The following is a 13382-nucleotide window of genomic DNA, read 5'->3' as shown; positions in this document are numbered from 1 at the left end:
GGGAGTTTCTCTCCTTGTGGGTTTGCCTGCACTCAGACCTGATTGTATAATTGTACACTCACTCTCTCACTTTAAATAAATCTTGCTTTCATTATTGCACTTACGCATCTGCTTTGAATTGTTGCCTTACGCAGGGGCAAGAGCCTGCATAAAAGCTGGGAGACACATTTCTGCAAAACCCAGCTGTAAATGCCCTGGGATGATTTACGTCACCCATGGAACATCAATGAGGACACATTTGCGCAAGAAAGACAAACAAAATTTTCGGAGTTCACCATGAAAAACAACAAGCTGAATAAACAAGAGAATTCACTGTAGAACTAATGGAAATAATAGAGCAACCCGAAAATTTTACAAAATGAGTACATGTTAAAAATCCTCAAAGAAAAGGAAAAGGAAGAGATGTGAGAACTCAATATCGTAAGTACTCCTCAATTGGAATTCCTTTGAAAGCTACTGACATTATTGAGACAACTGGAGAAATTTGAATACGGACTAGGTAGTAAATAATGCTTTTGTACCCACCACAGAGTCCTTGGTTTGACAGCCATATTAGGATTATTTAGGAGAATGTCCTTGTTCTAGGAGATACATGCTGATGTATTTAAAACTAAATCACAATGTGTACAATGAGAGAGAGAGAGAGAGAGGGAGGGAGAGGGAGAGAGAGAGAGAGAGAAACCGAAACCAATATTCAGCTGAAGTTAAACACCGCTACCATAGAATGAAATGTTAAGATACTATAATATGGGGGCCAGCACTGTGGCTCACTTGGTTAATCCTCTGCCTGCAGCACCGGCATCCCATATGGGAGCTGGGTTCTAGCCCGGTTGCTCCTCTTCCACTCCAGCTCTCTGCTGTGGCCCGGGAAGGCAGTGGAGGATGGCCCAAGTGCTTGGGCGCCTGCACCCGCCTGCACTAGCTCTTCCAACTACTGTTTCACTCTGCAAATGGCCACATTAGACAGGTCTGAATCAGCCTGAAGCCAGGAGCCTGGCAGGGGCCCAATCACTTAAGACATCTTCAGCCACTTTCTCAGGCCTATTAGCAGGGAGCTGGATTGCACCACAATGCTTGGCCCCACTTGAGACAACTTTTATTGCCTTCTGAAGTTGCACACTAGCATGAAGCTGGAGCCAGTCATGAAACCAGGCACTTTCATACAGGATGCTGGTGTCCCATGCAGTCTTAATCAGCGCACCAAATATCCACCCCCAAGCTGTCATTTTTCAGAAGTGTGACAGTAGTGTTTTGGAACAATTTCTCAACAGCACCACTAAATTATTAAAAGGATGCTCACTTTCAACTAAAGTAAGTGGGGGAATGACTTTTTTCTTTCTTCTTACTTTGAAATAACTTCAGACTTAGAAATATGAATACTGCAGAGAACTCTCACATATCTTTTATCCAGCCTCATTAATTATTAGCATTTTGTCACATTTGCTTTATCATTATCTCTATAATTTTATATAAATCATAAAAATGATGCAATTAATAATTATTAATTGACAATAAAATATGTCATGACTACATGTATATACCATACTATCATACACACAGTACTATTATATAGTTTTCTGGACAATTTCAGGATAGATTACATATAGGAATCTTCAAAAAGTTCATAGAAATTCATATAATGAAAAAATTATGCATGGATTTCAAAAATTTTTTTGCACCACAGTAAACATTTTTATTCCTTCTATGGACTTTTTTAAAAATAAATATTGATTTATTTATTTGAAAGGCAAAGTTACAGAGATGCAGAGGCAGAGAGAGAGGTCTTCCATCGCTGGTTCACTCCCAAAATGGCCGAAACAGCAGGAGCTGCATTGATCCAAAACCAGGAGCCAGAAGCTTCCTCCAGGTCTCCCACATGGGTGCAGGGGCCCAAGGACTTGGGCCATCTTCCACTGCCTTTCCAGGCCATAACAGAAAGCTGGATCAAAAGTGGAGCTGCAGGGACTTGAACCAGCACCCACACGAGATGCTGGTACTGTAGGTGGTGGCTTAACCCATTATTATGCCAAGCATCAACCTCACATTTTATGTCTTCTAAGAACAAGAAAATCTTAGGTTATCACAGATTCATATCAGGAAATTTGATACTGACCACTTTATTTATTTGTTTTTTTTTTCCCAAAGAAACTTTTTATTTACAGAATACAAACTTCATGTATTTCATAAGTACAACTTTGGGAATTTAGTGATTCTTCCCACCATACCTGCCCTGTAAGGCCACCAAAAGTCACACCAAACACTGGAGTAAGGGAAAGGGTTTATTGGGAGAAACCTGAAAGACTGGAGGGAAGGGGCTAAGAAGGAAAAGAGAGAGAAGGAGAGCATAAGAGAGAGATCTTGAGACAAAGAGAGACAGAGATCAGGAGACGGAGAGAAAGAGAGCCACATGTTCAGGAACAAGTCCTTTTAAAACTTTGCGGGGTGGGTGCAGGGAGAGAAGTAGGAGCAGCGAACCCCATTAGGATGGGGATAGGGCTGACACTGGTGGTTGGGCCACGTGGCTACCTGGTTTCCACCATGGCGGCAGGGGCTAGAGCCTAGGATGGTGTCGGGACTACACCATTTTACTAACATGCCCTCCCACCCATAGTCCCACCCCTCCACCTCCTTGCTCTCCCATTCCCAGTCCCATTCTCCAGTAAGGTCCATTTTCAATTAATTTTATATACAGAAGATCAACTCTAAACTAAGTAAAGAGTTCAACAATTTGCAAGGAAAATAAAAATAAGAAACTGTTCCTCAACAGTCTAAACAACAAGGGCTGTTCAAAGTCATAGCATCTCAAAGTTAATTTCACTTCTTTTTTTTTTTAAGAAACTGAATTAACTTTAAACAAGCACCCAAGAATGATACATCTTTTGCCAGCACTTAGACATAATTATAACGCAACTTAAAAAAAAAAAAAAAAACAGGCAGAGTGGAAAGTGAGAGAGAGAGAGACAGAGAGAAAGGTCTTCCTTTTTGCTGTTGGTTCACCCTCCAATGGCCGCCGCGGCCGGCGCACCAGGAGCTAGGTGCTTCTCCTGATCTCCCATGCGGGTGCAGGGCCCAAGCACTTGGGCCATCCTCCACTGCACTCCCGGGCCACAGCAGAGAGCTGGCCTGGAAAAAGGGCAACCGGCACCCCGACTGGGACTAGAACCCAGTGTGCCAGTGCCACAAGACAGAGGATTAGCCTATTGAGCCTCAGCGCCAGCCCTGTAACACAACTTATTGAGAACAGAAGTCCTGCATGGGAAGTTAGTACACAGTGACTCCTTTTATTAATTTAACAATTATGTATGAAAAAAGCAATTATGTTTGACAACAGTGATCAACCAAGGCTCTTGACATGAGCTGCCTAGGCTATGGAAACCTTTTGAATCCACAAACTCCATCAGTATTTAGACAAGGCCATAAGCAAAGTGGAAGTTCTCTCCCCCCTTCAGAGAAAAGTACATCCTTCTTTAATGATCACTTCTTTCCACGGAGGTCTCACCCACCAATGACCACTTATCTTTTAACAAAGATAAAACATTAGCTTTTATCTACTCTGTCATCCATTTTCCAATTCTGTCAATTGTTCTCAAAGTGTCCATTATAGCATTTCTTTCTCCCCTTGAAGACAGGATCCATTCTGATCCATTTAGTTGTTATGTCGGTTTATCTTCTTTAATCCGGATCAGTTTTTCAGTCTTTGTCTTTCATGACTGATCTTAAAAAAAAAAAAAAAATGCTGACTAGCTGAAGCAAATGTTCAGCCTGGCAGCTAAAATGCACAGGTGCTGGGGCAGGTGTTTGGCCCAGTGGTTAAGATACCACCTGGGCTGCCCTCATCCCATATTGGAGTGCCTGGTTAGAGTCCTGACTCTGCTTCCTACTCCAACTTTCTGCTAATGCACACTCCGGGAGGCAGCAGGTGATGGCTCAAGTTGTCGGTCCTTATCATCCATGTGGGAGAGCCAGACTGAGTTCCAGCCTCTTAGCTTCAACTTGGCCAAGCCTAGCTGTTGGCAGGCATTTGAAGAGTGAACCAGCAGATAGAAGCTCACTATCTATCTATCTATCTATCTATCTATCTATCTACCTATCTACCTATCTTCTATCTATCTTTCACTCTTTACCAGCCTTTCAAATGAAATGAAAACAAACAATAAAAAAATTTGAAAGATGCCTACAAGCCCTATCAGAATGCTTGGGTTCAATTCTGAGGTCTAGCTGCGGACTCCAGGCTCCTGCCAATGCAAAGCCTGAGAGGCAGAAGTGCTGGCTCTAGTAATTGGGTTCCTGCCATTCACGTGGGAGACCCAGGTTGAGTTCCTGACTCCTGGTTTCAGCCCTTGCCCAGTCCGGGCCATTGCAGGCATTTGGGGAACCAATCAGCAGACAGGAGCTCTCTGTCTTTCTTGCTCTCACTCTCTGGCTCTCAAATAAAATAAACAAAAACATATAAATCTTCTCTTGGGGGCGTTGTCTGTTTCTTCATATTTAGAGTCGAGTCGCACACCCCCTGTGATGCTGTGACTCTCTAAGGGTAGAAGATCTGGTGGCACAGGATGCCCTTCTGCCTCTCACGGCTGATGTTGATTAACCACCTGACGAAGGTGCTGTCCAGTTTCCCCACTCTGCAGTGACATTTTTTCCTCCTGCAATTAATAAGCCAACGGCGGGGAGACACTTTATGGACACATCCTGTTCCTACTCGAACTTCTCCCTCATTGATGATTCTTGCTCATAGCAATGTTACCATGACGACTGCAGAATAATTATTTTTCAGCTCTACCAAGTCCCTCCACATTCATCAACTGGCATTCTTCCTTCTCCTTCATTCATTTATTCGGTTATCTATGGATTACCAGTGTAGGCTGTGGATTCCTATTTTCCAATGGTTCATAATTCACTCCTATGCTGAACTATTTTGGTGCTTAAACTGTGCCAAATTCAGCCAGTGAAAACCCCCTTCAAGCTGGCTCCTGTGTGTCCTATTGGAATGCTCCCATCATTTTTTCTAAACATCTTTGCTTTATGACATTCCAGATTAATCTGCAGTTTTTCCTGTCTCAATGCTGGGATAGGACCTGGAAGGTTTCCACAGATCCCTGTTTTTTTTTTTGTTTGTTTTTGTTTTTGTTTTTGTTTTTGTTTTTGTTTTTTGACAGGCAGAGTGGACAGTGAGAGAGAGACAGAAAGGTCTTCCTTTGCCGTTGGTTCACCCTCCAATGGCCACCGCGGCCGGCTCACCGCGCTGATCCAATGGCAGGAGCCAAGTGCTTCTCCTGGTCTCCCATGGGGTGCAGGGCCCAAGCACCTGGGCCATCCTCCACTGCACTCCCGGGCCACAGCAGAGAGCTGGCCTGGAAGAGGGGCAACCGGGACAGAATCCGGCGCCCCAACCGGGACTAGAACCCGGTGTGCCGGCGCCGCAAGGTGGAGGATTAGCCTAGTGAGCCACGGTTTTTAATGAGAAAGAGATTAGGGGATCTGGATGCCTGCTGCTCATCCTTACTGAGGTGTCTCTACTTCTAGGCTCCTTCCTGTATACAAGAACAGCTCTACATTCAGAGCATCCCTCCTTGCAACGTTGACACAGCCTGAAAGTATCCATTTAAACAACTGAAAGCTTTGGGGGCTGGGGCCAGTGTTGTGGCACAGCGGTATTCCCTATGGGCACCAGCTCAAGTCCTGGTTGCTCCACTTCCAATACAGCTCCCTGCTAAAATGCCTCGAAGGGAAACAGAAGATGGACCATGTGCTTGGGCCCCTGCCACCCACATAGGAGACTTGGATGGAGTTCTGGCTTCAGGCTGACCCAGCCCTAGCCATTGAGGTCATTTGGGGAGTGAACCAACAAATAGAAGATTTCTCTCTTTCTTTCCATCTCTCTCTGTAATTCCGCCTTTCAGATAAATAAATAAATCTTTTTTTAAGAAGAGATTTGCTCATTGGTGATAATGGAGGATCAAAAATGGCCACAGCGTGGGCATTTGGCATAGTGGTTACCACATCCATGTCCCATAACTAAATGCCTGGGTTCGATACTCTGGCTCCTGATTCCAGTTTCCTGCTAATGCAGAACCTGAGAGATAGAGGTTATAGCTCAAGTAATTGGAGCCCTGCCACCCATGCGGGAAATTAGCAAGGAGTTCCAGGCTCTTGGCTTGGCCTGGCCCAGCCCTGACTTTTACTGGCATTTGACGAATGAATCACCAGCAAACAAGATTCTCTCTCTCTCTCTCTCTCTCTCTCTCTCTCTTTCTCTCTTTCTCTCTTTCTCTCTTCCCTCTCTGTTACTCTACCTTTTGAATAAATAAACATTTTGAAAAATTAAAATGGCCCCCAATTTTTTGCACCCATATCCATCAGGAGGTAAACTTAACCATGCCCTGAATCTGGGTTAGCCTGGTGACTTGCTTTGACATATCGATGATATAGATATAAATTATAGAGAGAGAGAGAGAGACAGAGAGAGACAGATAGAGATAGAGATAGAGATAGAGATAGAGATAGAGATAGAGATAGAGATAGACGAGAAATGCCGCCATGAGAAGAACACGCAAAGCCTTGAAGGGCCTGGCCTGAGGTAGCTATATTCCAAAGTCCAGGTTAGCCGCTCTGAGGAAGGAAGCCAGAGGCTCAGCCAATAAGCCTGCATCAGCCTCACGCCACGTGAGTGAAGGCAGCTCAGATCTCCTAACCCCAGCGGAGCTGCTCGCGGACTGGCACAGGGGCTAGGGAGTTGAGATGCCAAGGTCTGGGGGCAAAGGGATGGGACTTGGGGGGCGGGGAGGAATTTCCCGCGCCGCCTCGCGCCCCGACGATCTCCGCCGCGCCCACCAGAAGGCGCCCGGGCGCTCGCATTCCCAGCGCAGCGCCGGGAGCCGAGCCGCGCGGCGCTGCGGTACCGAGAGCGGGGCGGCGGCCTGAGCCCTCTCGCCCCGCCAGTGGGACTGTGTGCCAGGAATCACCGGCTTTGTTCTGCGGCCGGGGTGCTGCAGTTTCTCGACTCGGCTTCCCCGGGCAGGAAACGTCCAGCCCCCACTCCCCACCGGGGGGCCGAGGTCTACAAAGCCCCACGAGTGCGAAGGCGGGAGGCGTCGGCGCGCTCCGGAGGCGGGAGGAGCCCCCGCACTATCAGGCTCACGGTCACCTCCCCCATCAGGCCGCCCCCAGCCCCATGAGGCCACCCAGGCCGGGGCTGAGAGCCCGGCGCAGCCCGGACCGAAATTTCGCCGCGGCCTTGGAGCGATAGACAGGTCAGTAGCCGGGCGGGATGAGGGGCTGAGGCGGAGGCGGGAGCGGGAGCGGGTCCTCCCGGTGCCCGGCGCTGCTTCCGAGGCCACCCGCGGGGTCACCTCCGCCGGGGGCACCCCCTGGTGCGGGTGTGATTTTTCCTGACAGGCAAGGTGTGGAGCCGCCCTCTGCAGCCCACCCAGCCCAGGTGATGCTTGGACTGGGGAGGGGGCGCTGCCGGCCAGGGCGGGCGCGGGCTTGGGGACATCCGTGGCTCTCCTACAGCGGTGTTTCTCTGCCTAAGCACGATCGTGTCTCTCGCGTCAAGATGCCCGGCCTCCGCTGTGAGAGGAAACCGAGATGCAGGAGCTGAAGAGAAGAAAGGAGGCCGGGAGACCCCGGGGGCCGGGGAGACGCGGGGAGGGGTAGCGGGAAGGCGATTCGCGGTGCATAGCCTGGCGTGAGGCGTGGAGCCGAGAGCGCCCTCGGGAGCCGGCAGAAGCCTCCCAGGTCGCCGCGGTCAAGGGCCCGGCCCCCGCCCGCCACCCGCCCCGACACCTCTCTCACCCCCCACCCTACCCCCACCCCAGGATGCGGCCAGGCCGCCGGGCCCTCTGCGCGCTGGCCCTGCTGCTCGCCTGCGCCTCGCTGGGGCTCCTGTACGCGAGCACCCGGAACGCGCCGGGCCTCCGGGCACCTCTGGCACTGTGGGCGCCCCCGCAGGGCGTCCCCCGGCCGGAGCTGCCAGACCTCGCCCCTGAGCCCCGCTACGCGCACATCCCGGTCAGGATCAAAGAGCAAGTGGTCGGGTGAGTGCAGCGCAGCGCTGGCTGCGGGGCGGCCCCGGGCTTTTGTTTCCTGCAGCGTGGGGCTCTGCTGCCGGCGCTCTCCTGCCCGGGGTGTGGAGGCACGGGGGAGGACGAGGCTGCCCTGCCCAGGCCCATCATGGTGATGCCAATGGGAGGGTGTGCAGTCGGGGGCGGGCCCTTAAGTCTCCTTGATTCCCTGCTTCAGGCACGAGAGAGGGTCCAGAGAGTGAGGAGGCAGGCAGCTCTTGAAATCTCAAGAACTGGCCCTGGTGGATTCTTCCCACCCCGGGTCTGGTGCCTCCTAGGAACTAGTTCAAGAGCAACTGCTGAACGGGGACAGAGTTGCAGGTAGGGGACTCTGAGCACTCTCCGTTCAGGCTGCTGGCTCAGAACAGCTGCACTTGTGAGTCCAGTGGAGGGAGCTTGCCCCTCCCCTTCCAGAAGCAGGTCAGCGCCATTGACCTCACCAAGGCCTTTGACCCCGAGGAGCTGAGGGCTGTCTCTGCTGCAAGGGAGCAGGAGTACCAGGCCTTTCTTTCAAGGTACTAGCAAGAAAGAGGGGCTTGGATGCGCAAGGGGAGAGCATGGGAGGCTTGGGGGGTGGGGGGACTGAGCCAGGAGAGGAACCCCCTCTGCCCTCCCCCTCCTTCCCTTCCAGGAGCCGGTCCCCAGCTGACCAGCTAATTATAGCCCCTGCTAACTCCCCACTCCAGTACCCCCTCCAGGGCGTGGAGGTCCAGCCCCTGCGGAGCATCTTGGTGCCAGGTGAGGAGGAGAGTCCTGGAGGGTGACCTAGGCCCCAGCTGGGGGTGGGTGGGGACAACCCATCGATGGGAGGAGAGAACTGCAGGTGCAAGGAGGATTAGTAGGTGGGAGGTGAGGTGAGAGGAACTTCGGCGGTGTCAGGAACGGCAGAAGATGGCAGCTGAGAGGAGAGGGCTCTTCTTTGCAGACTGACTAAACATTAGGTGGGTGGGTAGGGCAGGCCATAGGAGAGGTACTGAAGGAGTCCAAACTGAGTTACTCTAGGCTGCTATGCAATGCACCTGCTGTTGTGTATAGGGAAAGGGAATTCGGGGCTGTCAGTGTGATTCTGATCCCAGCTCCTTCTCCCAGGGCTGAGCCTGCAGGCAGCTTCTGCCCAGGAAGTATACCAGGTGAGAGAAGAGAATGGGGAGGAGACCAGGTGGGCTCTGGGGATGCTGGGAGGGAGACAGGCCACTAAAGGAGGGACTGAGGGATTGGGGAGGCCAGAGTGCCTGAAGCCTGACCCTTCACTCACCAATCCCGTCTCCCAGGTGAACCTGACTGCCTCCCTAGGCACCTGGGATGTGGCTGGGGAAGTGATCGGAGTGACTCTCAGTGGAGAGGGGCAGTCAGATCTCACCCTTGCCAGCCCAGGGCTGGACCAACTCAACCGGCAGCTGCAACTGGTGACTTACAGCAGCCGGAGCTACCAGGCCAACACGGCAGACACAGGTGTGAGACCCAGGTGGAGGTGGGGGCAGCAAACCAAAAAGGAGCCAGAAAGGCTGCAGTGAGCAAAGGCAGTGTGGGAGGCAGCTGGGCAGTGACCAGAGCTTCCCAGCCACACAATGGGCATTTCAGCTGGGCCAGCAGGGCCAGGGACAGAGAGAAGGGGCCTTTGTTCATCTGGGGCTGGTGCACGCAAGAGGGAAATCTGAGCCTTGGGTGTGTCTGGCCGACTATGGGGGCCCTGAGAAGTGACCTGGCCCAGGAGCCTCTTTCCCCAGCCCACCGCTTACTGGAGGCCAAAGGTCTTTGCCTCCTGGAGCCCCCATTTCTCCTCAGGCAGGAGTGAGTAACCCCCCTCTCCATTCCTCTCCAAAGCTTGGCATCTGCACTTGGTTTACTCCTCCACCTGCAATGATCTTCCCCCAGGTTTCTGCATGGCTGGCTCCTTCTTGTCAATTTTTTTTTTTAAGATTTATTCTCTTCATTTGAAAGGCAGAGTTACAAAGAGAGAGAGAGAGGGAGAGACAGAGATCTTTCATCCGCTGGTTCACTCCCCCAAATGGCTACAATAGCTGGGGCTTTGCCAGGAGCTTTGGCTTGGTCTCACATGGGTGCAGGGATCCAAACACTTGAGCCATCTTCTACTACCTTCCCAGGAGCATTAGCGGGGAACTGGATCAGAAGTAGGGCAGCCAGGTCTTGAACCAGCGCCCATTGGGATGCCGGAGTCACAGGTGGCAGCTTTACCCTTACCCCACAACGCTGGCCCCACCTTCTTGTCGGTTAAATCTCAGCTGTCCTCTTTACCATTCTATCTCTTGTTTTTTTTTCTACCCAACACTTACCAGCATCTGAATTTCTTTATTTACTTAACCTGGCACTAGATTATTTAGATTCTTATCAGCTTTGTGGCTAAATTGTGTCAATTTAAGTGGATGACTTACTTCTCTCTACCTCAGTTTCATAGCTGTAGTAGGAACCTTAGTAAGAGAGCTATCGTAGGGATTAAATGAATTCATGTATTTAAGGTCGATTTTACAGTGTCTGACACATAGCTAATTCTCAGTAATGGTTAACTTTTCACTAAAGATGGTTTATTGTCTTGTCCCCACCCATCTGAGTGTAATGTAAGCTCCATGGGCCTGAGAACCTTGCATTCTTGACCATGGAGGCCCCCAAAGGCGGCACCCAGAGCAGGCACACAGATATTGATCCACTGGAAAGAGAATGAGGTCCCAGCCCCTGGAGCCGAGTCCCCTGTCCTTTCTTCCAGTTCGCTTCTCCACCGAGGGACATGAGGCTGCTTTCACCATCCGTATACGACACCCTCCCAACCCTCGGCTGTACCCACCGGGCTCTCTACCCCACGGAGGTGAGGCAGGGACTCAGTGGATCCAGCCCTGGTGGGGAGCCGCCCTGGGAGCGGACGTCTCTCTGCTCCTCTCTCCCCACTCTCCCTGCTTGCACCCAACCCTGCACCCTTGCTCCAGCCCAGTACAACATCAGCGCTCTGGTCACCATTGCCACCAAGACCTTCCTTCGTTATGACCGGCTGCGCGCGCTCATCGCCAGCATCCGCCGCTTCTACCCCACCGTCACCGTGGTCATCGCGGACGACAGCGACAAGCCGGAGCGCGTCAGCGGCCCCCACGTGGAACACTATCTCATGCCCTTTGGAAAGGTGCGGCAGCCAGCACGGCCGCCTGAGGACTGGGGGGAGGGGGCGTTCCCGCCACCGGCTTCTTCGGGGCAGTGACTCTGACCTCGGAGAGGCGGGGGTGCCTGCCGATTGTGAGGATTCCTGGAGTGGAAGGAGTGGAAGCTCCCTGGGAGCAGGAATCGCGCCTATATTCGCGCTGCGTTCTTAGAAAGGGCGTGGCGGCGCACCCCCTGGGCGCTCTATAAAAGAGCTGAAGGAATGCACGCACCAAATGCCTTCTGGAACACTGACTGGGAATCCCGGGAGGGGGGATGTTAGAATCTGCATTTTTCAACTAGCTCGGGGCCATTCGAAAGCATTCCACGTGTGGAGGAGCCGTTGAGAGGTGACAGGTGGCGGAGGGGCTTGTCCTGTCTCTACAGACTCCCCTCTGCACTCTCTCCCCGCCCAGGGCTGGTTCGCAGGCCGGAACCTGGCAGTGTCCCAAGTAACCACCAAGTACGTGCTGTGGGTGGACGACGACTTCGTCTTCACAGCTCGGACGCGTCTGGAGAGGCTCGTGGACGTGCTGGAGAGGACGCCTCTGGACCTGGTAGGGGAACGTCGGGGCAAGGCTGGGTGGCAGAGGCCGAGCACAGGATGGAGGGGACGGCCAAATGGGGGGACTGCCGGAGTCCTGCACGGAGGAAGCGGAAGAGGATGGGGGGGGGCGGCACGCGAGGGGAAAGGGCGCACAGACCTGCCCCGTCGGGGTCCCGGCCCCGCCTGGAGCCGTCCCTTTGGACTCCCCGCAGGTGGGCGGCGCGGTGCGCGAGATCTCGGGCTTCGCCACCACTTACCGGCAGCTGCTGAGCGTGGAGCCCGGCTCCCCAGGCCTCGGGAACTGCCTCCGCCAAAGGCGCGGCTTCCACCACGAGCTCGTCGGCTTCCCGGGCTGCGTGGTCACCGATGGCGTTGTAAACTTCTTCCTGGCGCGCACCGATAAGGTGCGTGAGGTCGGCTTCGACCCGCGCTTTAGCCGAGTGGCGCACCTGGGTGAGTGGCGCCCCCTCATGGCTGGGTCCCGCAAGAACCCCCGCGGTGGGCGCTGGGCGGGGCGCGGGGCAGGCCAAGGATCCGCCTGAGGGGTTCTGCACACACTGGCTGAGGCCTGCACCTGGTGAGCGCCTGAGCTCCCCCTCTCTCCCGGCCCCACACACCTTGAACTTCCTAGGCCCAATCACAGCCACCCCTGGTCCACTCCTAGCCAATTTCCACTGGGAGCAGCCCACCAGGGCTTGATCGACCCTCTGGAAGTGGGGAGTAGCCTTTTCCCCGTGTCCAAAGCACAAGGCTGTGGAGAGCCAGAGAGGCTGCTCTGCATGCCCACACCTCTACAACCTAAATTTCAGCACTCTCTTGCGGGACCGATCTGCTGGCCTCTCGGATTTTTACTGTGAACTCCCCGGCCCTTCTCCCCCAGAATTCTTCCTAGATGGACTTGGCTCCCTTCGGGTTGGCTCCTGCTCTGATGTCGTTGTGGACCACGCTTCCAAGCTGAAGCTGCCCTGGACATCAAGGGACTCCAGGGCGGAGACTTACGCCCGCTACCGCTACCCGGGGTCGCTGGACGGAAGCCAGGTGGCCAAGCACCGTCTGCTCTTCTTCAAACATCGGCTGCAATGTATGACCTCGGAGTGACGGCCCTCCTGGAACTGCCAGGAATGCCGGCAACCCCTCCCCACCGTTGACTGTCCCTGACCCCCTAGTCCCTCGCATCTCCCTTTTAGAACCTGATCTCAGAGAGGGTCATGTCCTGGTGACACCCCTCCTTTCTGGGGGTGCCTAAGGGCCTGATGGAGCCATAACCTCTCCCACAGCCAGTGCCAAGTCCTCCCCCTCCCCCGTTCTTAAGGGGCAGGAAACAGGGGGTCACTTTCCAAGTGCCAAAGAGCCCATGGGGACTCTACGAACCCAAAGGGGGGCCACTCCCCTCATCCCCTTAGGACCAAGGGGTGGGGAAGCTCCCCACCACGCAACCCCAGGGCTGTGCCCCCCATCCTGCTCCGGATCCAGGACCTTGTGCACCGGCTCCAGCCCACCCCCATAGAGGGAACTGTGACTCGGGAGCTGGCTGGGGACTGGTGAACACACAGTGAAAGCCATTTCTAGTTGTGTCTCTGCGATGCTGTGGGCATGGAGGAAGGGGCAGCAGGGGTCCCTGTGCA

At 53.4% G+C, this 13382-nt stretch overlaps 1 protein-coding gene across 3 annotated transcripts; it reads left to right on the top strand.

The window, feature by feature from the left end:
- Nucleotides 1-372: 372 nt before the first annotated feature.
- On the top strand, nucleotides 373-13319 carry B4GALNT1 (beta-1,4-N-acetyl-galactosaminyltransferase 1). Of its 3 annotated transcripts, none has more exons than XM_051832966.2 (12): nucleotides 373-420; nucleotides 7160-7253; nucleotides 7821-8039; nucleotides 8417-8581; nucleotides 8698-8804; nucleotides 9156-9196; nucleotides 9338-9518; nucleotides 10789-10887; nucleotides 11006-11196; nucleotides 11627-11767; nucleotides 11970-12210; nucleotides 12638-13319. In XM_051832966.2, the coding sequence occupies exons 3-12, from the start codon at nucleotides 7822-7824 to the stop codon at nucleotides 12853-12855; spliced, it is 1602 nt and encodes a 533-aa protein (XP_051688926.1). In that variant the 5' UTR covers nucleotides 373-420; nucleotides 7160-7253; nucleotide 7821; the 3' UTR covers nucleotides 12856-13319. The 3 variants fall into 3 exon arrangements, with proteins under 3 accessions (XP_051688926.1, XP_051688924.1, XP_051688925.1); XM_051832964.2 differs by lacking the exon at nucleotides 373-420 and adding an exon at nucleotides 6654-6749; XM_051832965.2 differs by lacking the exon at nucleotides 373-420 and adding an exon at nucleotides 6774-7058.
- The last annotated feature ends 63 nt before the right edge of the window (nucleotides 13320-13382 follow it).

This window comes from Oryctolagus cuniculus, chromosome 11, assembly GCF_964237555.1.
Source record: "Oryctolagus cuniculus chromosome 11, mOryCun1.1, whole genome shotgun sequence".
Lineage (NCBI taxonomy): Eukaryota > Metazoa > Chordata > Mammalia > Lagomorpha > Leporidae > Oryctolagus > Oryctolagus cuniculus.
This window is presented reverse-complemented; position numbering and strand designations above follow the sequence as displayed.

What these genes read in the sequence shown, in the direction of transcription:
- B4GALNT1 (XM_051832966.2), top strand. Translation starts at nt 7,822, where the DNA reads ATGCGGCCAGGCCGCCGGGCCCTCTGCGCGCTGGCCCTGCTGCTCGCC. An exon ending in ATCAAAGAGCAAGTGGTCGG is followed by an intron (nt 8,040 to 8,416) that starts GTGAGTGCAGCG and finishes CTCTCCGTTCAG; the next exon opens with GCTGCTGGCTCAGAACAGCT. An exon ending in TAGCCGAGTGGCGCACCTGG is followed by an intron (nt 12,211 to 12,637) that starts GTGAGTGGCGCC and finishes CTTCTCCCCCAG; the next exon opens with AATTCTTCCTAGATGGACTT.